This window comes from Brassica napus, chromosome A5 (assembly GCF_020379485.1).
Source record: "Brassica napus cultivar Da-Ae chromosome A5, Da-Ae, whole genome shotgun sequence".
Lineage (NCBI taxonomy): Eukaryota > Viridiplantae > Streptophyta > Magnoliopsida > Brassicales > Brassicaceae > Brassica > Brassica napus.
Window position 1 is genome coordinate 24,842,306 of NC_063438.1, and position 25,707 is coordinate 24,868,012.

At 39.2% G+C, this 25,707-nt stretch overlaps 7 protein-coding genes across 10 annotated transcripts; 4 read left to right on the top strand and 3 right to left on the bottom strand.

Moving 5' to 3' along the window:
• Positions 1–548: 548 nt before the first annotated feature.
• Positions 549–9,284, bottom strand: LOC106452362 (protein PHOTOPERIOD-INDEPENDENT EARLY FLOWERING 1). 4 transcript variants are annotated; one of them, XM_048779930.1, is made up of 20 exons: positions 8,821–9,284; positions 8,655–8,735; positions 8,480–8,587; positions 8,307–8,387; positions 8,121–8,209; positions 7,902–8,038; positions 7,753–7,814; positions 7,325–7,460; positions 7,134–7,208; positions 6,995–7,056; positions 6,786–6,908; positions 6,641–6,679; positions 6,431–6,499; positions 6,274–6,336; positions 3,158–6,194; positions 2,975–3,039; positions 2,832–2,902; positions 1,926–2,700; positions 1,221–1,729; positions 549–1,135 (listed from the first exon to the last, which is right to left on the bottom strand). In XM_048779930.1, exons 1-20 carry the CDS (start codon positions 8,917–8,919, stop codon positions 757–759), a joined length of 6,060 nt encoding a protein of 2,019 aa, XP_048635887.1. In that variant the 5' UTR covers positions 8,920–9,284; the 3' UTR covers positions 549–756. The 4 variants fall into 4 exon arrangements, with proteins under 4 accessions (XP_048635887.1, XP_048635886.1, XP_048635888.1 ...); XM_048779929.1 differs by having other exon boundaries at positions 7,753–7,820; XM_048779931.1 differs by having other exon boundaries at positions 6,786–6,883; positions 6,988–7,056; positions 7,753–7,820.
• Positions 9,285–10,346: 1,062 nt separating this feature from the next.
• LOC106452364 (peroxisomal 2,4-dienoyl-CoA reductase [(3E)-enoyl-CoA-producing]-like) lies at positions 10,347–11,878 on the top strand. The gene is made up of 5 exons (XM_013894458.2): positions 10,347–10,664; positions 10,755–10,914; positions 11,000–11,172; positions 11,251–11,473; positions 11,564–11,878. Exons 1-5 carry the CDS (start codon positions 10,479–10,481, stop codon positions 11,704–11,706), a joined length of 885 nt encoding a protein of 294 aa, XP_013749912.2. The 5' UTR covers positions 10,347–10,478; the 3' UTR covers positions 11,707–11,878.
• A 761-nt stretch (positions 11,879–12,639) lies between these two features.
• LOC106452363 (phosphoglycerate kinase 1, chloroplastic) lies at positions 12,640–15,402 on the top strand. The gene is made up of 5 exons (XM_048779933.1): positions 12,640–13,202; positions 13,915–13,992; positions 14,065–14,643; positions 14,788–14,946; positions 15,021–15,402. The coding sequence occupies exons 1-5, from the start codon at positions 12,780–12,782 to the stop codon at positions 15,213–15,215; spliced, it is 1,434 nt and encodes a 477-aa protein (XP_048635890.1). The 5' UTR covers positions 12,640–12,779; the 3' UTR covers positions 15,216–15,402.
• A 176-nt stretch (positions 15,403–15,578) lies between these two features.
• Positions 15,579–17,481, bottom strand: LOC106454114 (probable ubiquitin-conjugating enzyme E2 23). The gene has a single exon (XM_013896292.3). It carries the CDS (start codon positions 16,929–16,931, stop codon positions 15,780–15,782), a length of 1,152 nt encoding a protein of 383 aa, XP_013751746.2. The 5' UTR covers positions 16,932–17,481; the 3' UTR covers positions 15,579–15,779.
• Positions 17,482–17,562: 81 nt separating this feature from the next.
• Positions 17,563–19,917, top strand: LOC106452369 (pentatricopeptide repeat-containing protein At3g12770). Its single transcript, XM_013894463.3, has 2 exons — positions 17,563–17,691; positions 17,786–19,917. Exons 1-2 carry the CDS (start codon positions 17,652–17,654, stop codon positions 19,828–19,830), a joined length of 2,085 nt encoding a protein of 694 aa, XP_013749917.2. The 5' UTR covers positions 17,563–17,651; the 3' UTR covers positions 19,831–19,917.
• LOC106452370 (DCN1-like protein 2) lies at positions 19,828–22,225 on the bottom strand. Its single transcript, XM_013894464.3, has 11 exons — positions 22,018–22,225; positions 21,768–21,829; positions 21,462–21,598; positions 21,301–21,359; positions 21,189–21,212; positions 20,858–20,940; positions 20,698–20,762; positions 20,540–20,589; positions 20,352–20,453; positions 20,209–20,268; positions 19,828–20,097 (listed from the first exon to the last, which is right to left on the bottom strand). The coding sequence occupies exons 1-11, from the start codon at positions 22,018–22,020 to the stop codon at positions 19,993–19,995; spliced, it is 750 nt and encodes a 249-aa protein (XP_013749918.2). The 5' UTR covers positions 22,021–22,225; the 3' UTR covers positions 19,828–19,992.
• A 2,146-nt stretch (positions 22,226–24,371) lies between these two features.
• Positions 24,372–25,679, top strand: LOC106452371 (zinc transporter 1). The gene is made up of 2 exons (XM_013894465.3): positions 24,372–25,187; positions 25,259–25,679. Exons 1-2 carry the CDS (start codon positions 24,438–24,440, stop codon positions 25,568–25,570), a joined length of 1,062 nt encoding a protein of 353 aa, XP_013749919.2. The 5' UTR covers positions 24,372–24,437; the 3' UTR covers positions 25,571–25,679.
• The last annotated feature ends 28 nt before the right edge of the window (positions 25,680–25,707 follow it).

The following is a 25,707-nucleotide window of genomic DNA, read 5'->3' on the forward strand; positions in this document are numbered from 1 at the left end:
AGCTGAATAATTGCAAATCATGCAGATTAAGCAGAATAAATATTTCTCTTAAAAATCCCGTTTTAATTAAAAAACACTATATAAAAGTCCTTAAAGAGATTAGTTTGGGATCTACTTTTGAGTTATCAAAAGAGAAAAAATAACTATTTGAAAGTTTATATTTTTTTCTTAAATTCTTCTCATGAACATATTCATTATGATGTCCAGGTGTGAAACCGATTTTTTTCTTCATGACTATTCATCAAGCATCTTTCAACGGTAAGCGCAACTACGTACTGAAATGACAGAGCTTATAATAAAAATGTCATTCGTTGACCCACGCCTCCTATTTGTTCAGGAAGACGCGTGGGCAGGCTCATTTCAAGTATGCATGGGATTATGTACTTCAGAAGCGACTGGCCTCATGATTGATTAGAAGCGATTATGTTGAAGATTACATAAAAGAATGATATTATGAACTGTGAGATGGGCTTCTGTCTCTAAGATGCGTTTAACACAATGTAGTCATCTACCATGTCATATTTTTGTTTTTGAATAGACAGATACCATGTTCAAATCATAGTGTATACAAAACGCTCACGTTTGGGAAACTAGAATGTATACAAGTCAGAAGCAGAGGTAGAATAAAATCCTATTTGAGATTCAATATTTTGATGATCTCTGGAAACGAAAAAAAAAACCTACAAAGCTGGGTCATCCACAATCATCAGCATTTTTTTTGTCTGCATGCAGTTTTTACTTTTACAAAAGCCTTTACTACTCTATTCCTGAGGGTTCAGACGCTAATGAGCAATCATCAAGGCCTGAGGTTAACAAGGGATCATACCAATGTGGACAACCTATCATCTCTATCTCTTCTGAAACCTCCTTATCCTCTTCCTCCTCTTCCCTATCCGCAGGTGTAAAATCGAACTTGAGGTTAGGATCATTTCGCCTCACCCATGCCACTTCCGATTGTTCTGCTGCTGAGAGTTTTCGCTGTTTGCTCTTTGAGGACTTGGGTGTGTCTGAGGCGGATAGCTTGTGCTTCCCCAGAGACGGTGCTTTCACTCCACTTCTCGACTTTGGATCATATGCGGGGAACGTGTTTGAAGCCCATCCAAATGAATCTTCAATACACGCATTTGCAGCATTCCTACAAACAAGACCACCGATACTTTAGTGACCACTACTACTCTTAAGACTTATAGAGAGTTTTTGGCATGGATAGAGTTACAAACCTGTAACGGTCCTCTGCAGCAATCCGAGATACTTTGAGCTTATCTTCCCCTGGAGGGTCATTCACATAATTGAATGAATCTGATCCATCAATAGTTAGCTTTATGATGGGTGGGAAATGAGTCGAGGAATCATCATTGCCACGTGGGAACTCCAAGGTTAGGTCTAATCCCACTTTATTGATAGGTTGATCCTCCTGTAATCTAGAACGAGAAGCAGTATCGACTGGCTGACTCGTGCTCGAGTCCTGGAGAGCGGATTCTACCAACTTGCTACTTAAGCTGGTGATCTTCATCCCCTGAAAAGGTTTTCTCGCTAATTCTTGAGCGTGATTCGCAGAACCCATAACCTGTCTATTGAATATGGGACTATTTAAGGAGAGCTTTTGATTGTTTGTAGAGCGTGTTGACGTCCTCCAAATTGAAGACAGCAAGCAAGTAAAGTGTTTTTGAAGGAGCATCTCCGTATCTGGCTGCTCAGCTGCAATATTTAGAAGTGCCCGCATATTTTCCTGCACCAAAATTAGAATATTAGTGAAAATCACCTCCTTTCCACTACAACAATCTTCCTGAGCAGATTAACAAGACCTCGTTTACAATACGAATTTCAGAATATCCCTAATTCATAATACTTTGATGCACACTGGTGAGTTAGCTAATCTGTCTGTCTTATATCAATTTCTAACGCTATGGCATAGTCAACCTTACCTCAGTTACTTTAAGGAGAGCCTTCCCAGAACCAGCGTTGAGGTTCTTTTCGTTCACTACACTGTCGGAAGCAGACAAAACATGTCGCTGCATAAGCTCCCTATATCTCTCACAACAATATGCAGGATGGCGATGCCTTCCTCTGTAAGCTCCACCAGCAGTCATTCCGTAAAGAGTCTCGCTAACTAAACTCCAGTTAGACCCATATTCATGAACCATAGCACACAATACAGCATCTTCCTGAGGCAACCAAGAATCAGGCGAGGGAACACAGTCTCTAGACCAGAGATTTCCTTTCTTCAATTTCTCTGGCTTGATCATAAGAACACGCTTTATTGGCATAGAAATGATGAATTTTTTCCCTAGGGTTTTACCCCTGTTTGCGGGTTTCAGTTCATTATCAACAGCCATACTGTCAGACGGCTTTGATGGAACCAGCTCATCATGCGGAGTCTTGCATTTGATATCTGAATGTGAAAGAGACTTCTTATGCTTCTTTGCTTTCTTCTTCGAGTTCTTCTCTTCATCACTGTCGAAGACTAATTCTCTTTTCTTGCCTTTCATACGTTTCTGCAAACGTGGTGAGACCATGTCTGAGTCACTGCTACTCACATATCCGCATTCTTCATTGTCTTCATCACTCGAAGCTTCAACTTTCACCACTGTCTTTGCTTGTTTTGACTCGGACCCGAGTGATCCTTTTTTCAGGGATTTATATTTGGCTTTCTTCACCTTTTTCTTCTTCTTAGGTTTAAGTACATGGGCACTTTCGTTCCTGAGGAAAAAATGGTTTGAACCAATAACTCGAATTAAGTTCTTGTCTATTATTGCTGACATATAATTTCCAATAATATTTCCTAGATAATCATATTGACAATAAACTGTGTTGGTTCAAAAGTGTCTTACAGTGCCAAACGCCTTTCAGCCTCTTCTGCAGCCTCCCTCTCTCTAGCTTCATTTTCTAGATCTTCCATCAACTACAATAATACGTAACAACGTGAGCAAGCTGAAATGCAGAACGCCACTACGATGCATTAGTTAATCTTTACCTGGTGCTGAGTTAAAACTTCAACTTGCTGCCTGTATGCCTCTGTTGCAAAATCAGCGTCCCATTCTGAAAATAGCATTAACATCACATGTGAGATAAGAATCAGCCTATGTATTAACATTATACAGATACACTAGGAATAGGAGTTAAATAATTGCATGGAATAAGAAAAAAATATACTTACTCTCATAAACAAGAGGCTCTTCACCATCATCAATTTCAGCTTCCATTTCCTCCTTGTACTTCTCAATGTGGTCAAGTTCCCATTCTTTCTCTTCAAATCCCGCTTCATTTTCAATAGCAGCCTCAACAATGATGGGGTCCCAAACCTCTAAAAATCTAATCGCATATCTATCAATAGGACGCAGCTGGTTCTCAAAAGATGAGATAGCTTGTCCAGCAGCAGCGGCTGCTGCAGCCATTTGCTTGACATCATCTGGTACATCATTATCTTCTTCTTGGCTTAAAGTAATGATGTCATCTCTCTCATCCCTGTTATCAATAGGTACCAATGAAACTTCTTCTTTAGCCGAACCAGCTGCAGCTACACCTTGATCAGCAGGCTCATCAGACTTAATGTCATCCTCATTTACTAGCTCATCGTCTTCTGGTCTCTCTATAGGTTCTTCTGTAAACTCTTGATTCTCCACAGCTTCTTCTTCTTCTACTCTTTTGAGAGCCATATAATCTGCTTCATCTTCTGCATGTTTTAAAGCAGCCTCGACATCTGCGTTTGACAGAGAGAGCTCCGCCTCACAATTCTTGCTCTTTTCTTCTTCATCCTTCCTAGTCAGAGTTTTATGCCCAGAGAACAATTCCATTGGGTCGAGCTTCTTGAAAAACTCGGTGTTATATTCACCATTCTGAATAACTAGGTTATCAAGCGCACGCTTCTGGTTTGCCTTCTTCAAGATATTCTCTTCAATGGTGCTCTCACTTATTAACCGATAAATATGCACTTCCCGTGTCTGACCAATCCTGTGGCAGCGATCTTGAGCTTGTTGATCCATTGCGGGATTCCAGTCACTGTCATAGAAGATTACTGTGTCTGCACCAACAAGGTTTATGCCTACACCCCCACTTCGGGTTGACAAGATGAAGAGAAAAATCTTGGGATTTGTGTTAAACCGCTGCATTAATGTCTGCCTCTCTTCTGGTGGAGTAGAACCGTCAAGACGCATGTAGGTATAACCGTATAAACTAATGAAAGCCTCCAAGATGTCAAGCATCTTGGTCATTTGCGTGAATATCAACGCTCTGTGACCCCCAAATTTTAATTTTCTCAGTAGCATAGCAAGCTCCTGCAGTTTACCACAGTCAAACTGTATCAGCCGCCTATCTGGAAAATATACTTGTCTCCTAACAATCGCAGGTCTAATCGGAGACAGAAGAGGTGACAATAGATCTGTAACTTTCTCCTTGTACGATGGACTAAGAAAAATAGGAGAGTCACTTTTGCTGCACCAGCAAGCAGGTGAAGGCACTCTTGCAGCAGGAATCGCAAACGTGAAAGCTTCGACTAGCTCAATTACCTTCTGAAAACGCTCGATCGGTGAAAGAACTATGTCAGCGAGCATTGAGGAGTACATGTAAGATGGACGATTAGCTTTGAGATGGCGTATATCATCAAGAGGACCCTTAATGGTTAGAAGAGTTCTTAAAGATGTAGAGTAAGTAGGCTTTCTCCGGCATCTCAAAGAATTCCACCATGCAATGGCTGCTGCCCGATCCTTCGATTCTTTAACCCTTTCCTCAAAGACGGCCTTACGAATTTCTTCAAAAATACTTGTCCCTTGCAGATTTTTGCGGTTTACTAAACTCAGAGGAACTTCTTCTGGATTATCCTTCAAGTCCACCCGCTGCTTGATCAAATCGGAGGGCGTTGAAATAGCCTTGATCTCATCCCCTTCCCAAGCAGTCATAGAAAAATCATGATGGGTGAATACGAATCCCAGATCTTCAAGATCGACTCTGGAAAATGGACTTTTCAAAAGCAGAGAGCAGATTCTCGAACTCAACTGCACATCAATGCCAGGCATATCAAAAGAGCTTACAATAGGCCGCCCCTCAAAGAGATCAGGATGATTACAAACTTTCCGCAGTTGCATTATGATACTTATCATCCCAAAAAAGCTTCCGCTGTTAAGCGTAGCCTGTGTTTCTGTGCTTGCTATGAAGTCCTCATACAAGTTGCGCTGCCTCTTAGACAATCTGCAGAAAATAACATGCTCATGCTTCTGAGGAAGTTGTTTTTCTACATCTCTTTTAAGGCGTCGTAGAAGGAAAGGACGGAGGACATTATGCAAGCGATCAATAACTTCTCTGTTGATTTTATCTTGGCCCTCCACCATCCCTGCTATCGGGTTACAGAACCAATCTTTGAACTCCTGGTGAGACTGAAAGACATGTGGCATCAGAAAATGCATCAGTGACCACAATTCCATAAGATCATTCTGTAGCGGTGTACCAGTCAACAAAATTCTGCGTTTAGAATTGAAGTTTAACAGAGTTTGCCATCTCTGAGACTTCCAGTTCTTAATTAAATGGGCTTCGTCAAGAATCAAGTACTTCCACTTCTTGCGCTTGAACATTTTACTGTCCTGGATAACTAGCCTATAGGTTGTTATGCATACATGAAAGGAGTTCAGCTTCATCCATCCTTGTCTCTTGAGTTTTCGCTCCTTTGCACTCCCAAAGTAGGTGAGGATTTTGAATGCAGGACACCATTTAAGAAACTCAGTTTCCCAATTAAGCATCACACTTGTTGGAACCACGATCAGATGGGGACCCCATATCCCCTTATCACAAGCAAGATGTGCGAGAAGAGCGATGGTCATGATCGTCTTTCCAAGACCCATTTCATCAGCTAAAATCCCATTCAACCTTTTCTCATACATCGTGACAAGCCAGTCTAAGCCAATGTGTTGGTACTCACGTAAAGAATGCTTGAGAAGAAACGGCAATTTCGTTCTAACTTTTGTTGTAGAGTATGTAAATCCAGTTGGCTGTGCAGATCTTGCTGCTGCTGCTGCATCAGCAATTTTGTCACTACTATCTTTAGCATCATCTTCTTTTATTTCATTGGATGTGCCTTCATCTTTTTCTGAGCAAGGCTGTAAAGCTGGCTTACATTCGGCTGATTCAACATTTTCGTCATCTGAATCAGCTTGCTGCCTGATATCTGACGAATCATCTTCAGATAAATCCTTGCCACCGAAATCCTATAACAGGGAAATTGAGTTACAGAAAAAACGAACAAAAGCCGCTGAACTGAAGCACACAGGAGACGTAATAGCATACCTCCTTATACCTTGCAAGCAATTCTTCAATAGACATTTCACTCTCCTTCTGTAGCAGAGCAATCTGTAGTACAAAGACAAGTTTCTGTTTGTAAACTCCCCAGCTAACAACGTTTTCATATTACAAGAAAACAGAATAATCAATATATGCTTGTTACCTCGTCCTCAGGGTCCACACTATCTGCTTTTGCCAGTTCCTCTTCAACGGACAGTGTCGTCTCATCATCCTGCACCACAAGAGAAAATACAATTTGAAGTTTCGAAACCATATGGTCGTTCAAAAAAAAAACCTTCGACAAGGCTAAGAAAATAAAGTTACAAGAGTAAAGTCCCGAAATAACAGTCTCAGGCATCTGATAAAGACTGACCTTTTCCTCACCAGTGGCAGCAACAAAATCAACATCCTCCTGCACATGATGGCAAATAACAGAGAAACAGAAAATTCAGCATTTTTGCAGTCAGAATCAGAGACTCATGAGAAAGGATACACAAAGGAAATCAGATTCGAGTTACCTGTTCATCGTTGAAATCATAGGTCTGATCTTCCTTTCCGGACTTCACAGAGGCAGTTTTTGGGCCTGGCTTGTGATCAGGTGTATGGGTCTCGGATACTGCTAAATGATCAAAGCTATCATTCTACAAATAAACGATATATATTACATTTGAGCCACAATTTTGATTGCAAAGCAGATACTAGGATTTTAAAAAGACATACAACTTACAGAACGACGAACACTTGGGCTCCCTTCAGTTTCTTCAGAAGCTGTAAGATTGTTTTTGTCACCTGCACGTCAAATGGTAAGGAAGTCAAAGAGCAGTTTCATTGCTTCAAATACATTATAAGAACTTAATACCGCTCACCCTCTATATCATCTTCACCTACTGATGCCAGATTAGCTTCATTTTCATCTCTTTCTGGGCTGGTTTCTCCGCTAACTGAGGATACAATTCAAAGAGTTGAGACTCATTGAGGATAGAGCTTGTGCAATCATAGTAAAATATGACAAAATGCGGGGAAAACAAATTAATAAAGAGTGTTCAGTTATACCAACCTCTACCAGAAGTATAACGTCTGAGTAGCTCCTCAACTGGTAAATCCACTTCATTTTGCAAAGCTTCCAACTCTTCTTGCCTTTCCTGTTTGGTGAAGTGCTTTTCATCCTCCTCAATAGTATCTTCATCATCTTCCTAAGTGTAATTATGGGTTTGAAATTAGATATTGAACATATTACTCTTTAAATGATCAGACATACATAACTAATAAATAAAATCATATAATTCTCAACAGGGTGGTGTCATGACAAAACAAAACGATTCCATTTGTTAACGTTTGCTAAATCTCTTATAATTAATAAATAGAGCAAAAACAAATTTTTATCCATCTTTTCTATAAGGTGCAGGTCGATTCAAACTATGACACACACTAACTGCCAATAAGTGGTAATATATAGTTATTTAAAATTTATAAACTGAAACTCACTGACGCATCCTCGGGATTGATATCATAATCCTCATCGACATCAAGAGTTTCTGATTCAAGACCTGCAGCTACAATGTCATGAGATTTGTTAGAATACAGCTCACTTGCTTACAGTAAAAAGATGCAGAGTTGAGTAATGTGGTGCTCACAAGCATTCAACTCCGAAGGTGTCTCTTCTGCCCTTTCCTCATCACTTTTTGATTCGATAGCCAGAATAGGTTTTGGAGATTCGTTGTGGCCATGTTTATAAGGCTCCACTAAATTTTCTGCCAACATAGTTGAGTACCTAACATAAACCAACAGACTAAACTCAGTCTTTATTCACAATTACAAAAAGAAAAAATGTGTAAGAAAAGTTTCATAGTAACCTCTCAGTCTGGCCTAACAGAAACTCAAGTTGCTTGTCCATAGCCTTCTTCTTTTTCTCATTGCGTACTAGCTGATGCTTGTACAGCACCTGTAAAATTGGCAGTCCACACAGAAGAACAAGTTCAGATACTCAAAAGTTACGCAAAACCTTAAGTTTCAAGAGCAGGGAGAGAAGAAAGAATTACCAGTTTCTCAACTTTGATCCAAAACTTTTTAACGTCTTTAGAGATATTAAGGGCTACTTTCCTCAGTCTCTGTTCTTCTTCCTGTAAGAAACAATACTCTCACTTTAAAAAAAAAAACTAATGCTGGAGTGTGTGTGTAAGTAGAGTAAACAGAGAGGAAGAGGGCAGAGAACCTTAAGCTTCCTTTCTTCCCTAGAAGCTTGATCTACCATGCCTTTGCTGGCCCTCAAAGCAACTTTCTTTGCCTGAGCCAGCTTCCACTTCCTCTCAGACTCAAAGTCCTAACAAAAGATCTCTCATTTAGCAAAGAAACAACATGCATGCATACAAACGCTACCCTTCCGTTACCTTCGAGAGCCAAATCATCTCCTCGATAACATGGTCCCAGTGAGTTTTAGGTCGTCGCGGCTCTTTAGGAGCTTCCAGCGTCTGAAACAAACAAACAAAAAGCCACAATCAATATAAATGCGTTTCTTGGAGATCGAGATAAGCTCAGAGTAAGAATCTAGCTAACCTTGTGTCGCTTAGGTTTGGAGTCGCTATCAGGTCTCGATTTGGAGCCTTTGGACGACATTGCTGAATCAGGTATCGACTTTCCACCTCTAGACGCCATTACTAGCGCCTCTTTAACCGAATCGTACCAAGAAAACCACCAAGGAGGGAGAAGATGACTAGTGACTGCAGAGCGGATTACAAATTAGGGTTTCTACATCAGCGGTAACTAAAAGGCTCGTCACTAGGAACATCACAGTAAAAAACGGTTCCGCATCTTGGAATTTACAGCTGATATTACCGACTAATCTAGGTTAAAAAGAAGGTTTCTCGGAGATAACGGGAGGAACGATTTGTTTTTTTTTTTTCCTTTTTTCTCTATCAAAATCTATACGTGATGTGATTTGAGATCGACAACGAAAAAGAAAATGGAGAGAGGAGAAGAGATAGCGCGCGGCGCAGATAGATAGATGAAGGAAGGGTTGTTGGGTCTCGTAGCCCTCTTTTCCTTAAAGTTATTATTTTTTAATTAGTTTCTTGTAAAATATTTAGGATTTTTTACGGTATGATGTGGATGTGATAATAACACTTAGCGGATTTAGTTGATTATAAATTATGTTTAGTTAATTCATTTGAAAAATATTTAGGATTTTTTACTATAAGATGTGGATGTGATAATAATACTTGGCGGATTTAGTTGATTATAAATTATTTTTGATTAATTCCTTTGTAAAATATTTAGGATTTTTTGCCATATGATGTGGATGTGATAATAATACTTAGTGGATTTAGTTGATTGTATATGATATACATTAGTACTATCTGGCTGTAAAATTGTTGTTATTATAGTAGAAAATCGTTGTTAATAGAAAGATTATACTATTTTATTTTTTACTAAAAATGAGGAGTTAATAAATCAAACATATGTGTGGAAGCACTGTAGCCTATTGAGGTTCGAACCTAGACTATGTAATTTTTTACAAATTATAAAAAATACAAGTTTTAAGTCTTAGAGAAAAGAGATTTATTAATGTATACTACAAAAATATTAAAAATTTAGGAATCATTCAGTTAATTATAAAATTTGGTTTAGTTTTGATTTAGTTATTTTAATTTTTAGCTTGGGTTAAGTAGTAAAGTTAAGAACCAGCTAATATCTAAAAAATTAAGAACCAGCTTGCTTCTAAGTTCTTAGATAATTTTGGATAACAACAATAAAAACGTTAGATAATTAGGTTTTCAAGTTACATATCAGATAATTCGGATACTTTTAAATATTTAAGATAAAAAACTATTTTGATAGTTTAAAATTTTGGGTAATTTGGTTTATAAATAATATTTTTAGGATATTAAGATTTAGATACCAAATATAATTGATACTTTTAGGTATATTATCTGTATTTTAAAAATTCGGATATCAGTTCAAGTTTGATTTTAATTTTTCGGTTTTAGAAATATAAGATTCATGCAACTTGGTTTGGTTTCGGCTATTCGGTTGGGTACGGTTCAGTTATTCAATTCCAATAAATATGCCCATGACTGTGACAGGTGATGGATGTGACTAGAAGCGAAACGAAACACGAGTGGTCTTTTGCCTTATCATTTTGTATTCTTCTTTTCTTCTTCTTCTTCTTCTTCTTCTTCTTAGCTTTTACGTGTCGTGTCTCTTGAACCGTGATCATGGACTCTCCGTTCAAGCCCGATGTACTCAAAGGCAAGGTTGCTCTAATCACCGGCGGCGGATCCGGCATCGGTTTCGAGATCTCCTCTCAGTTCGGCAAACATGGAGGTTCCATCGCCATCATGGGTCGCCGCAAACAAGTCCTCGACGCCGCCGTCTCTGATCTCCGATCTCTCGGGATTCCGGTAACTCCTCGAAAGTTTGTTTCTTTTTCGATTGCTTGTTTAGTTAATTCACTCTCTCTCTCTCTCTCTCTGTTTGCATGTGTCTCTTAGGCTGTTGGGTTTGAAGGTGATGTTCGTAAGCCAGAGGATGCGAGAAGAGTCGTTGAATCAACTTTTAACCATTTCGGTAAGGTTGATATTCTCGTCAACGCCGCCGCTGGAAACTTCCTTGCCGCAGCTGAGGATTTGTCCACCAATGGGTTCCGAACAGGTGAACTCTCATCCACCCTTCTGTTCACTTTGAGTCTTGTCTATGGCTAAAGGAAACATCTTTTTGGTGTGTTGCTGTTTTGTAGTTTTGGATATTGATGCTGTAGGAACATTCAACATGTGCCGTGAAGCACTCAAGTATCTTAAGAAAGGAGGACCTGGTAGAGACGCATCAAGCGGTGGTGGTTCGATTCTCAACATTAGTGCTACTCTGCACTACACTGCTTCTTGGTACCAAATCCATGTCTCTGCAGCCAAGGTAATTCATTAGTCTTCAGGAACTAAGTTTGGGAAGAAACAATCAAAATGTAACAAATGTTTTTTTTTTTTGAAATAGGCTGCAGTTGATGCTGCGACAAGGAACTTGGCATTGGAGTGGGGAACTGACTACGAGATTAGAGTGAACGGGATTGCACCAGGCCCTATTGGAGGTACACCTGGAATGAGTAAACTTGGACCAGACGAGATTGAGAACAAAGCAGGAGATTATATACCTCTCTACAAACTTGGTGAGAAGTGGGATATCGCCATGGCTGCACTCTACCTCAGCTGTGATTCCGGTATGTTGAGTTTAAATCATAGTCTTTTACTTTTGAAACAGTATATAAATTGGTTAGATGATGAAAGATTTGGCTGATTTTGGTTAACAGGGAAGTATGTGAATGGACTGACAATGGTGGTAGATAATGGACAGTGGCTTAGCAGACCTCGTCATCTTCCCAAAGAAGCTGTCAAGGAACTCTCCCGTGTTGTGGAGAAGAGGTCCAGGGCCAAGCCGACCAGTAAACTTTAAAGTTCCAGTTCCCAAATTAGTGTGTTGTTGTGTTAATGTATTATGTTGGGGACAGGCGAGAAATGGTATTAAGATTCTGTTGGTTGAAGACACAGTACTGTAATGATATGAGACCAGTAAGCTTGAAAAGCATTTGTGTTTCCCGTCTCAAATAAAAGCACATTTTTTATCACTCCCTTGTTTTGTTTATTGATTGTATTACATTGGAGAAAAACAACATGGTGAATAAGTTCCTGTGGTTGAAACATCTTCTTTGGTAATAAGAAATAGGTTTGTGGTTTTGAACTGAACTCGCCAAACCAAACTGAAACTTTCTGCTAGTTTTGCTCGTAATCGAACGAGCCGAGTTCAATTCGACAGGTTTATTAAAAACTTTTTGTTTTTGGTTTATTAACCGGTTAGTTGTGGAAGCCTCTTTAGTCCAATGGTTAGACTAAGGGTTCAATTTCCGGAGAAAACGATTTATTAAACAATTATGCAGGTTACAGAAGAAAAACTTACAAATGATCTTCAACATGGTGCAAGTAAATTCGGTTTGGCGTGATCTTCGTAGGACGGCTCATGTGATGCAGTTAGGCGTAGATCCTTATAAGGTAGATAGTATTATCGGTTGTCGGATCGTCTATGTAATCTTTCTCATAATTGTAAAGAAAAAAATGGTTAGTTTGATTTTTCAAAAGAATTTCTTACCGAAAATTTTGAATTAAATTAATCAAATTAATCAAAATTATCCGAATTTAATCGAATCTAACAAAATTTTTAATCAAAATATAATCTAAATAAAAAACTTTGTTAGTTTTGGTAAAAAACTTAAACAGAACCAAATAACAAACCAAACTTTTTTCGATTCAATTCCGCTAGAAACCGAACCAGACTACCGAACCGGCATGCCTAGTAAGAAACATCTAGAATGGTTGTGATGGATTATTTAAAACTCAGAAGCCTTGTCTGAACCTCTCATCAACGATAAGAAAACAAATATATATTATTCTAATCTCCTACAGAAGATTGTGAGTCACACTCTCTCTCATTGTCCCATATCTCGTGATCCTCTTCTCTCCTCTAAACTCAACATGTCATCCGCCGCCGCAAGTCCATCCCTTTCACTCCTCAAGTCAACCGGCGGCGTTGCTTCATCCGCCGCAACTCGAGCACGCGCCACCCTTCTACCCATCACCTCCAAATCCAAATCCATCTCCACGCGTCCTCTCGGCTTCTCCGCCGTGCTCGACTCCCGTTTCACCGTCCATGTCGCCTCAAAGGTTCAGTCTTTCCGCGGCAAAGGCACCAGAGGAGTCGTCTCGATGGCCAAGAAGAGCGTCGGAGACTTGACCTCTGCTGATTTGAAAGGGAAGAAGGTTTTCGTGAGAGCTGATCTCAATGTACCTCTCGATGACAATCAGACAATCACTGACGATACGAGAATCCGTGCCGCCATTCCCACGATCAAGTACTTGATTGACAATGGAGCTAAAGTCATCCTCTCCACTCATCTGGTACATTTGAAACTTCTCCATGGCCTGAACTAAAGCTAGACACTTTTTAATAGGGTGAATTGGTGAAATAACCAAAAAAAACAAAAAAATAGATTTGTAGAGAGAGATAGGAAGAGAAAAGAGAGAGAGAGAGAGTAGAGGGTTTTGGTTAGTTAGCAAATTTGAGTTATATTTTTGGTTACAATTAGGGCTGGGATTTCGGGTATTCGGGTCGGTTCCGGTAAGAACGGCTTGGTTCCGGGTAAATTGGTTATTTAGAAAACGTATCCAGTGAGTACTTTGTCGACTTATGGTTCAGATTCGGTTTGGTATTCGGATTGAAATTAGTTACAATGTGCAATTTCTATATTTTTTATAACACGAGGACGTTTTATTTTTGGTTACAATTAGGGCTGGGATTTCGGGTATTCGTTCGGTTCCAGATAAATCGGTTATTTAGAAAACGTATTCAATGAGTACTTGGTCGACTTATGGTTGGATCGGTTCCGGGTCGGTTCCGGGTCGGATCCGGTTTGATATTCGGATTGAACCTAGTTACAATGTGCAATTTTTTTTTTTTTAACACGAGTACGGTCCGGTCCATAATTCCTTGGGCCCGAAACCACAACATGTAATATTAGTTTCGTCAGATCGAAGACACTTTGGGCCTTGTAGAATGTAAAGCTAGACACTTTCATGCATTTTGAACTTTTTTATCCAATCTTTTTTACAGGGAAGACCAAAGGGAGTCACACCAAAGTTCAGTTTAGCTCCTCTTGTCCCTAGACTCTCTGAGCTTCTTGGTATTGAGGTAAAGTCATTATCTTTGTGGGAAAGTCAATCTCTTGAAAAAGCTCTTTTTGAGGGTTGAGTTTGTTTGCAGGTCAAGAAAGCTGACGACTGTATTGGTCCTGAAGTTGAGAGCTTGGTGGGTTCTCTTCCTGAAGGTGGAGTTTTGCTTCTTGAGAACGTCAGGTTTTACAAGGAGGAAGAGAAGAACGATCCGGAGTTCGCTAAGAAGCTTGCTTCGCTAGCTGATCTTTATGTCAATGATGCTTTTGGAACTGCTCACAGAGCTCATGCTTCCACTGAGGGAGTCACTAAGTTCTTGAAGCCTTCTGTTGCTGGTTTCCTTCTGCAAAAGGAGCTTGATTACCTTGTGGGAGCTGTTTCGAGCCCAAAGAGACCATTTGCAGCCATAGTGGGTGGTTCAAAGGTCTCGTCCAAGATTGGAGTTATTGAGTCGCTTCTTGAGAAGTGTGATATCCTTCTTCTTGGTGGTGGGATGATCTTTACATTCTACAAGGCGCAAGGTCTTTCTGTTGGTTCGTCACTTGTTGAAGAAGACAAACTCGAGCTGGCTACATCTCTCCTCGCCAAAGCTAAGGCCAAAGGCGTCTCTCTTTTGTTGCCAACGGATGTTGTGGTTGCTGACAAGTTCGCTCCTGATGCCAACAGCAAGGTCTCTCTCTCTCTCAAAACTGGATGTTATAAGTAGTGCTCTTGCTTAAGCATTTGCACAGATGATCCTAAACTAGAGATGAGATAATCAGAGTTGTTAAAAAATTGGTAGAGTTATGTTTCTAAGTGAAGTGGATGTTTGTAGGTTGTGTCTGCATCAGGCATTGAGGACGGATGGATGGGATTAGACATCGGTCCAGACTCGATAAAAACATTCAACGAAGCTCTAGACACAACACAGACAGTCATTTGGAATGGACCTATGGGAGTTTTCGAGATGGAGAAGTTTGCTGCTGGAACAGAGGTAATAAAAAGATTCCTCATAGAGTAAAAACACATGGTAGATGAATATGTTGGTAAGAGTATGGTTTGTTGCAGGCCATTGCGAATAAACTAGCAGAGCTAAGTGAAAAAGGAGTGACGACGATAATAGGAGGAGGAGACTCAGTGGCTGCAGTGGAGAAAGTAGGAGTTGCAGGAGTCATGAGTCACATCTCCACTGGTGGTGGAGCCAGCTTGGAGCTCTTGGAAGGCAAAGTACTTCCCGGTGTGATCGCTCTTGATGAAGCTTAATAGAAACTCAGAACATTTTGATTGAGGCAAACTATGTATAACAACATTGAGTTTCTTTTGCTGCAAATCTATGTATTCAATACCTTTGACTTTCAAGAAGGGAAGTGTATTGAAGTGAGAGTTTGGTTTTTTGTATTAAAATATCAAATTCACTATTATTATAATATGATTTTAAAATTTAGTGTTATTATTGAACTTTTCATATGACAAATACTCTGTAATCCAATATTATTGGGAAAAGGTTGAGTAAGACGTTTTAAAAAAAAAAGATTATTTTGGGTGTTTGGATAAAGTTTCTTAGCTATAAATATCAAATCCAAATCCCATCATTTTATATGAAAATTTAGAGTTGTTTAACAAAAGTCATATTAAACTATTCAATTCACTTAAAATCTTCTAAGAACACACTAAAACTAGTGTTTCAGTAAAATAAACACCCTAAAATCAAATGTTTCCAAATCACAACTCTCAAATGAATACAGTCTCCTAAGAGAGTCACTCATAAAAGAAACTCATAAATTATTAAGAATTCAAAGAAAACCTATAAAACAACTACTAGATAAACTACAAGAGAAAGATCTTGTTCAAGAAGTTTTTGTATCTGGGTGTCTTCTGAATATCATCAAACCTGCTAGTAATGGGTTGGAAGTAGGAAGATGAAGAAGAGTAGTAGTGATCACTTAGAGAACACTCTTTCTCTTTGTACCTCTCCAGCTCTTCTTTAAGATCACTGTTGAGAAGATGCTCACCGTAAGTTTTATTGTCTTCAAAGGCAACATAAGTCTTGAAGAACATGTTTCTATCCCTCTCCTTTGCCAAATCCATCTCTTCAATCATGTTCTTCAGAATAAAAGCACCCTTCTTCCTAAAATGACCTTTAACGAAATCCTCAAACCCATTGAGAGGACGCTTGAGCGTATCCAGCATCTGATGACATGACTTGTTGGTGTTGTTCATCACAATCTCTTCAATGTGGAGAAACACATCTAATATGTTGTAATCAAGTTTGGCTTTTAGTAACTTTTGTGTCTCAAAGTTACTCAAAGGAAGGCCATAGGAATGGTAGAAGAGACTCGGCGCTTGGTGTGGATAGTCTACAGGGAACTTAACGTCGAAGAAGAACAAGCTGTGACTCGGATCGGTTACAGCAACTCTCATCAGCTCTTTTCTTTCGTTGTAAGTTCTAACAAAGAAGCTGACTCCACTGGAAGAACCATCTCTCTTCTCTAACTCTCTCTGCAGCTTCCCCCACTCCCTCTCAACGGTACTGATTGAACATACGCAGCAGCAAGACGAGTAACAACACCTGTACTTGCCGAAGTGATGATCCCATGGACAACATCCATCAACAGCTTCGAACTTGTTGAACCTCTTGAAGTTTAAATCCACCTTATCTCCCAACTCCATGATCTCCTTCTCGAAGATGTCAACCACAAAGTAGCTGTTCCGTCCGAGACGAACGATGTCGCCAACTTTCTCTTCTTCTGGTTCCGGTTTGGACTCTTCTTTCTTTTCTCTAGTAGAAACTGTTCTAACTTTCTCAGCACGTCTCCTGTTTAGATCAGCAGAACTTGACCTATATCGGTTACCAGAATTTGCCCTAGAGCGTTGTACAGGTAACACTCTTGTTAGATCATCATCATCAGTGTCGCTGTTACTACTACTGCTCATGGTTTTGAATAAACTTCGAGTACCAGGACTGCTACTACTGCTCATGATTTTGTTCTTTATCTTGCGAGTGATGTTCTTCGTCGTAACTCGTAAGCTAATTAAATAACAACTCTAAACCCTATAATATAGCAAAATTAAAAACCGCTAAGATATAGGATTTGTAAATATTTCGAATCCTAACAGTTAAAGGATAACTTCTATTTCTTTGACATAGGTAACATGTCAACCTAGTAATTTTAAAACAGTGTAATCTGTTATAGATTATTTTCCAAATTATAAAAAAAAATTATAAGTAAATTAAACTAATAAATTTTTTTTGACCCTAATAATTTAAGGACAATAGTGGAATCTGTTATATATTCTATCAGTTTCGATTTTTCTTAGATTTTTGTACTTTAAAAATACATGATATCTAAAATACTTTTTACAATACTATAATTTGAAAAGAATAAATAATATATGTAGTAGTTATCTATTTAATATGACTAAAACAGGTAAATAAACAAAAAAAAATTTGAAAACAAAATATGTGAAAAACAAATAAAATTTTAAAAATATTTATTTTTATGGAATGGTGAGAGTATTATGTAAAAAAATACAATTTTTAATACGAGATATTTTTTTTTGTTGAAAACATACTTTTTTTTTTTTTTGAAACACTTTTTTTTTTTTGAAACACTGTTGAAAACATACAGTTTTTCTTTTGTAGATGAATATGGCGAATACTTAGACAAAGATATTGCCAGGAGGACAGAGTAATAACAAATGTCGGAAGCATCTCTTCTTGCTTCTCCTTTTCTCCACTGTAAGAACTCTTTGCTACTCCTCAGTTCTACAGCTTTGCTATATGTAAAGCTTTGATCTTTTCAAGTGAAAAAACATGTTCATGTTTGATGTAGCAAACAGTGGGATCCATTCAGATTCTTTCTACGCCTCGCTTATCGGCAGCTCCACTCACAAACCTCAGCTTAGGCAAATCCACGCACGTTTATTTGTATTGGGTTTGCAGCTCAGTAGTTTCTTGATCACCAAACTCATCCGCGCAAGTTCTTCCTTTGGTGACATTTGTTTCGCACGCAAGGTGTTCGACGGTTTGCCTCGCCCTCAGATATTCCCTTGGAATGCTATCATAACAGGTTACTCAAAAAACAATCTCTTCCAAGATGCGCTTCTCATGTATTCCAAGATGCAACTCGCTGGCGTCTCTCCTGATTCTTTCACTTTCCCTCATCTTCTCAAAGCTTGCAGCGGTTTGCCTAACCTTCAGATGGGTCGGCTCGTGCATGCTCAGGTGCTCAGGCTCGGTTTCGAAGCTGATGGGTTTGTTCAGAACGGTCTCATTGCACTGTACGCGAAGTGCAGGCGTATGGGGAGTGCGAGAACCGTGTTTGAAGGACTGCCAGTGTCTAAGAGAACAGTAGTCTCGTGGACGGCTATTGTTTCGGCTTATGCTCAGAACGGTGAGCCTCTGGAGGCGTTAGAGATTTTCAGTCAGATGAGGAAGATGGATGTGGAGCTTGATTGTGTAGCTCTCGTCAGCGTTCTCAATGCTTTCACGTGCCTGCAGGATTTGGAGCAAGGGAGAGCTGTTCATGGTTCTGTTGTGAAGATGGGTCTTGAAACAGAGCCTGACTTGCTCATCTCTCTCAACACCATGTACGCAAAGTGTGGCCAAGTCGAAACCGCCAAGATTCTGTTTGGTAAGATGAAGTCACCGAACTTGATTTTGTGGAACGCCATGATCTCTGGCTATGCGAAAAACGGTTACGCCAAAGACGCTATTGATGCGTTTCATGAGATGATCATTAAAGGTGTAAGACCTGACACCATCTCCATAACATCTGCTGTTTCGGCTTGTGCTCAAGTAGGTTCTCTTGAGCAGGCTCGCTGGATGGACGAATATGTAGGCAGGAGCGACTACAGAGACGACGTTTTCATTAGCAGCGCTTTAATCGATATGTTTGCTAAATGTGGAAGTGTAGAGTGCGCAAGATCAGTTTTCGACAGAACACTTGATAGAGACGTTGTGGTGTGGAGTGCTATGATCGTTGGGTATGGACTCCACGGGCGTGCAAGAGAAGCAATCAGTCTATACCGTGCGATGGAGCGTGGTGGAGTGCAACCCAATGACGTCACTTTCCTGGGGCTTCTCATGGCTTGTAACCATTCAGGCTTAGTAAGAGAAGGCTGGTGGTTCTTCAACAGGATGACAGACCACAAGATAAACCCGCAGCAGCAACACTACGCATGCGTTATTGATCTTCTCGGGCGTGCTGGTCATCTTGATCAAGCTTACGAGGTGATCAGATGCATGCCTATCCAGCCCGGTGTAACGGTTTGGGGAGCGCTCCTAAGCGCGTGCAAGAAGCATCGCCACGTGAGTTTGGGAGAGTACGCAGCTCAGCAACTTTTCTCAATAGACCCAACCAACACTGGCCATTACGTGCAGCTATCTAATCTGTATGCTGCAGCTCGTTTGTGGGACCGCGTTGCAGAGGTGCGACTGAGAATGAAGGAGAAGGGATTGAGCAAAGACGTTGGATGCAGCTGGGTTGAAGTAAGGGGAAGGTTGGAGGCTTTTCGAGTTGGTGATAAGTCGCATCCAAGATATGAAGAGATTGAGAGACAAGTGGAGTGGATTGAGAATAAACTGAAGGAAAGTGGATTTGTGGCGTACAAGGACGCTTCGTTACACGATCTCAACGATGAAGAAGCTGAGGAGACTCTGTGCAGCCACAGCGAGAGGATAGCCATTGCATATGGACTTGTAAGTACGCCCCAAGGGACAACACTGCGGATCACAAAGAATCTTAGAGCTTGTGTGAACTGTCACGCTGCTACAAAAGTCATCTCGAAGCTTGTGGGTAGAGAGATTGTTGTGAGAGACACTAATCGGTTCCACCATTTCAAGGATGGAATTTGTTCGTGCGGTGATTATTGGTAATAGAAGATAGAAACTGGATTAGTCTGAAAGTTGGAACATCTTAGTTATTTGATCATCAAAATAAGAAGATGAAGATTCGGACAAGAACACACAAGTCTATTCATAAATAATGAGCAAGGACCACTGTAAAAATAGAGCTGAGTACTTCTCCCAATTGGCATGTTACTTCTCAACAACGCTCTTGTCATACAGGTACTCAACGAACTCATCGATGAGGTAAGGCCATGCTCCTTCTGCATCGTAGTTCGAAAGCGCCGGGTCCACCGTCTGCAAAACAAACTACTGTCTCAATCCATATATCAACGCTAAGCCCTAGTTGCAACTTGCAATCAATATGTAAGCTCAATGACACAATTATATCTAGTGTTTTTCTATTACCCTTGCAAACTCCAGGAGCTGTGCCCATGTGTCTTTAGATATGGCCTTGTTGTGACGATCCTGATTTAGGGAAGCAAAATTGTATCAGAAGCAATAAGAACATGCCTTTTGATGAAATACTAAACTCACGAGTGTTTGTTTACCTGCAAGAAATCACACCAGTGGTTTACTAATGGCCACTCTCTTTCTGCAAAAAGCAGCTGCCACATACCAATAGCTGTATCTAAAGCAAGAGACTTCTGTCCCTGAAACAGTTTTACAAATGAAGATTGTCACTAACAAAGAGAGAACACCTCGCGATGGCTACTACTTCAGAACAAGCTTTGTTTACCTTCTCTTTCGCCCACCCAAAAGCAAAGTTGTATATTTCATGGAACTTTTCTGAACAAACATAAACGCACAAGATGAACATTTCAGCCAACATGGAACATTCGATAAACACAAATCATAAAACAGGATAACGAATGGATATTTCAGTTTGCTTCTTACGTTCATCTTTAAGCTCAGAACGCATAAATGACAGCTTTTCTTGCAACTTCCCAATGGAATCTACGCTGCCATCACAAAATTGGGTCAAAGTTAAACTCCGAACCAAAAGATACTAGAACAGGCCACAACGTTAACATCATTAGGACTAGAGTTCACTCACCCTAATGCCTGTAATCCACCAAAAAATTCTTCCTTGGAAAATTCACACGCTGTGGCAGCATTCATATGCCACGAAAGAACCAACTGAAACAGAAGTAAGTACACATTTAACTAAATGGTCAGAAGATGAACAAGAAAAGGCAGAACCAGTGAAAGAAACCAATGAGCTTAAAAACCTATTTTAATCTGTCCCTCCAGGGATCTCAATTTTTGTCAATCATAGCTTTTCAAGTCAGTACTTATTAACTAATACTAGGTAGTTTTTTGGTAGTCAGAGACCAACGCAAGAAACATAGGAACACAAGCAAGTCGTATGAAAAGGATAGACATACCGTGACAATGTCTTGGGGTTCCACCTGGAGAGAAAAACCACGTCAGTTGTTATTAATGCTAAGCATAATAAACCACATCATTCTTAGGACTATTCAAGGAGATAAAAAATACCTGAAGATCACTACACAGAACCGAGATACCTTCGGCCAGAATCATATCAGAATATGGGTCTGCAGAATGTAACATGAAACTTTTAAACCATAAAAGTACACAAATGATAGATATCAAAACATAGGCTTTTTAATCAACTCAAGAGAAAGAAGGCCGCTCGCCTTTATATCTATTGTAGAGCTCCTCCAAGCGTCTCATATCACCATTGCTTCTTGGCTGGGGCTGGCTGTAAAACATATCAAAAGCTGCTTCCAGCTGCCAATCGCTGGCTTTGAGAGCCTGAAGAGCATTCTTATCACTGCCCACATCATTAAACAAAGTCACCAAACCAAACGTTTCAAGATTTATGGTAAAAAAAAAAACCCAAGAATGATGCCGCTACAGTACTAAACACTGTTTCTAGCCCTTGATTACAAAACATCGAATCTACAGTAAACTAGCGATAAGGTAAAGATAGATCCAGTTACCTAGCTCCAGTGATAGCCACGAACTGCTGAAGTTTATCCCGGTTGCTTCTACTCAACTTATGCTGGCACAAGATCATATGATTTAATCAAAATTACACACAAAAGATGATCGATAAACCAAAAGAAAGGGACTTTCGATTCTACTTTGGAATTGAATTATCAAAAGACAAAAGCTTTACAGCGTCAGATACAAAGATTAAGTGGATCCGAAGAATCAAGAGCTGAAGGAAGAAAGGAGAAAGCGCCGTACCATTGTGTGATGAAGAATCTGCAAGGTGACACAAAAACCCTAATCGAACGAAGAGAGGGAAGTGACTCAGGGAAGACTCGAGAGTCTCTCACGACGATTGCTTTAAGCTTTCTCACTTTCCTCTTCTTGTCCGCCTCTCTCTCTCTTCTTCAATGCTTTTTTTTATATACTCTGGAGATTTTTTTTTTCCATTTGCAAAGACTCGGTTTGATCAAACCGGTACATAGTAAAATATCTCGAAAATCGGTATATAGTAAAATATCTTGGTACTGGACCGGAAGAATTGTATCTCGGTATTAAACCGGAAGACTTGTATTTCGGTATTTTTGTAACCGGTACATTTTCAATGTTTTTGGCTTTTTGCTAGTAAAATTTTCTTTTATCATCTAAATCTATTTCATATAAATACATAATTTTAACTAAATTTTAATATCTATAAACAGATTATTATCATAAAATATGAAGAATGTTTGTCATATTTTACATCGTAAAGCTAAAAAACATTCAACACTATTTATTTAAAAGAGTAATAAATTTAATAATTTTGTTATACTATTAGATTATTCATTTTTTATATTAGTCTAAAAATTAAAGATTTTATTGAATATGAATGGATGTTATTTGATCCAACTTAATAGTATACAGCTTAATTACATTTTACATAGTTATGATAAACATGTCATAACTATATAAAATGTAATTATATTTTTTAAAAAATAATATCCAGTAGATAGAAAATAAAAAAGTCTAAAAATATAAATAAAACCAGAATACCTAATAAATAATAAATAAAAACATTATTTCTCAATAATAAATACAGTGTATGAGTTGACAAAAAAAAAACAGTCTATGAAATTCTGATTTAGTAGAAGAATTCATATATAAAAGTGTAGATTTCTGACCCAAAGACGGTGAATATTTTATATAAATTTCATCCGTAAAATGCAGCTTAAAGCTAGTAATAATTTCAAATTAAAGTACACATTTCGTATCTTATGTAAAACAATATGAACAATATATCCGTGATATAAATAATGGACAATGCACATGTAGATGCATGTGAGTGATTTGTCATGCAGGTTTGATGAATCATAAAATACCACATGTTGTTATGGATGGATCGTCATTCAGTTGATAATCATCTGAAAATATGGATATTTTAGGCCTTATACTCACAGGTAATGACATTGCTTCATTAGGAGCTTCAAACTTTGATTTGAACAATGAAATGTACAAGAATGGTCTTATCTGTCACTACAGTTTGAGAAGTTCATGATGATTTGCCAAGAATGCATGCATGGAGATGGAGTTCCTTTTGTATTATAAACTCTATTCTACGAATGTACATTTGTTAGCTTGGAAGCTAATTATAGTCATATTATTTTTTCTCATGACTACATCCCAAGATGGAAGACTCTTCAATTATTGAAATTGCAGCTGCTGACAAGAAAAATGTAGCCAACATTAGGTTCAGGTAACCATCGCACTCAACGTAATGGTGACAGTGAAATCAAAATCCGAAACACGTGGCTTCATTGGCCCAACACTACCCACCAATACCACCTTGTGAGGACGATGATACCATCGTAACATTTTGAAGCCAAAAGTAAATGGAAAAATCAAATAAAAATCACTCTTCTCACGGCTCACATACTACCATGACGACATTCTGTCTTCACATTTTACTTTCTGGTTAAAAAGTACAATTTGTATACATTTTTCTTTTTGCTTTTGATAAAGTAGTGAAAAGAGATGTAGTCACCATGATCATGACACTTGACTAGCAATTACAAGGGTTAGAAATAATTCACAACGTATCTCCTTTAAGACCAAACGTAGAAGAAAACAGTATGCTAGTTATGTTAGGTCAATCAAACTCCAAACTCAATAACCATGCCTCTTTCTTAGTATATATATCTTTGAATTGTCACTGTAGTTTTATTATTGTATATCAAGAACATATAAACAGATAATGATTAGAAGATATCGAAAGGGCGTCTAATATCAACCATCCATAAACTACAACCTAAGATGCTTAAGGAACTTCTTGTACTAACCAATGAAAAATTCTTCAGTCGTCTTGTCCCATAAATAACAAAAGCTTAAAATACCAAAAGAGCAATACTTTCTTTTGTTCGTTCCATTTATATGATTAGTCTTTGTTAATAAGTTAAAGTTATACAATAATTCAGAGTACTAAGAGTTTTTTTTTGTGCGTGACAACGAAGTTAGTATGTAATGTATAGTGGTCAACTCTACGTAAGTTTATATTCTGCTATTATCATTTACAGACCACTCGCTAATAAAGTTAAAGGTTCTCTCGCTTTCTCATTATAAAAAGCTTCCCCTACTTCTCCATAACACTCCACACTTTACTTTCTTACACAACACAAGAACCAGAAAATATCTAAACTAAACCCATGTCTGAATACAGTTTCTGTTTCTCCACAAACATGTTAAGAGTTTATGTAATACTAGTGATATGTATGCATGTTTGTTGCGCGTCTAGTGATTGTACAAGTCACGATGAACACGACGTTGTGTCACAAGAGGAAGCAGAGAGAGCAACAACGCTGAAGCTCGGTTCTATCGCTTTGCTTCTTGTAGCAGGAGGAGTCGGCGTGAGTCTACCGTTGATAGGAAAAAAGATCCCGGCGTTACAGCCGGAGAATGATATCTTCTTCTTGGTGAAAGCCTTCGCCGCAGGAGTGATCCTATGTACAGGGTTCGTCCATATACTACCAGACGCGTTCGAGAGACTAAGCTCGCCTTGTCTTGAGACCACTGCAGCTGGCAAGTTCCCGTTTGCTGGCTTTGTCGCGATGCTGTCAGCGATGGGGACGCTTATGATCGATACGTTCGCGACGGCGTATTACAAGAGGCAGCATAGTATGGGGAACAAGCAAGTGAGCGTGGTTGAGGATGAAGAGCATGCGGGTCACGTTCATGTCCATACTCATGCGAGTCATGGACACTCGCATGGGTCGACGGAGTTGATCAGGAGACGGATTGTTTCTCAGGTTCTTGAGATTGGGATAGTAGTGCATTCGGTTATAATAGGGATATCTCTTGGAGCTTCACAGAGTATTGACACTATAAAGCCGCTCATGGCTGCACTTTCTTTCCATCAGTTCTTCGAAGGTCTTGGCCTCGGTGGCTGCATCTCTCTCGTAAGCATCAAATCCACTTACTTCCAATTGGTTTTGATTCGAAAACTTCTGACAGTGTTATGATTGTATAGGCGGAGTTACAGTCCAAATCAACAGTGATAATGGCGGCATTTTTCTCAGTGACGGCGCCTCTGGGGATAGGGATAGGTATGGGGATGTCGAGTGGTTTAGGCTACGGGAGAGAGAGCAAAGAGGCAATCATGGTGGAAGGAATGCTGAACGCTGCATCAGCTGGGATACTCATTTACATGTCACTCGTTGATCTTCTTGCTCCTGACTTTGTTAACCCAAGATTGCAATCTAATCTCTGGCTTCACTTGGCTGCTTTCCTCTCCCTCCTCCTCGGGGCTGCTTCAATGTCTCTCTTAGCCATTTGGGCGTGATACATTGTGTCCACAGATACTAGCAAGCAAACAAGCACACAATGCTGCTCTTTTTTCTTTCTCTCAAATCTGTAATCTTGGAATCAATACTATTCTGTTTTGAACTCAATGGCTTGCTTTTCGATAGACAAACATTA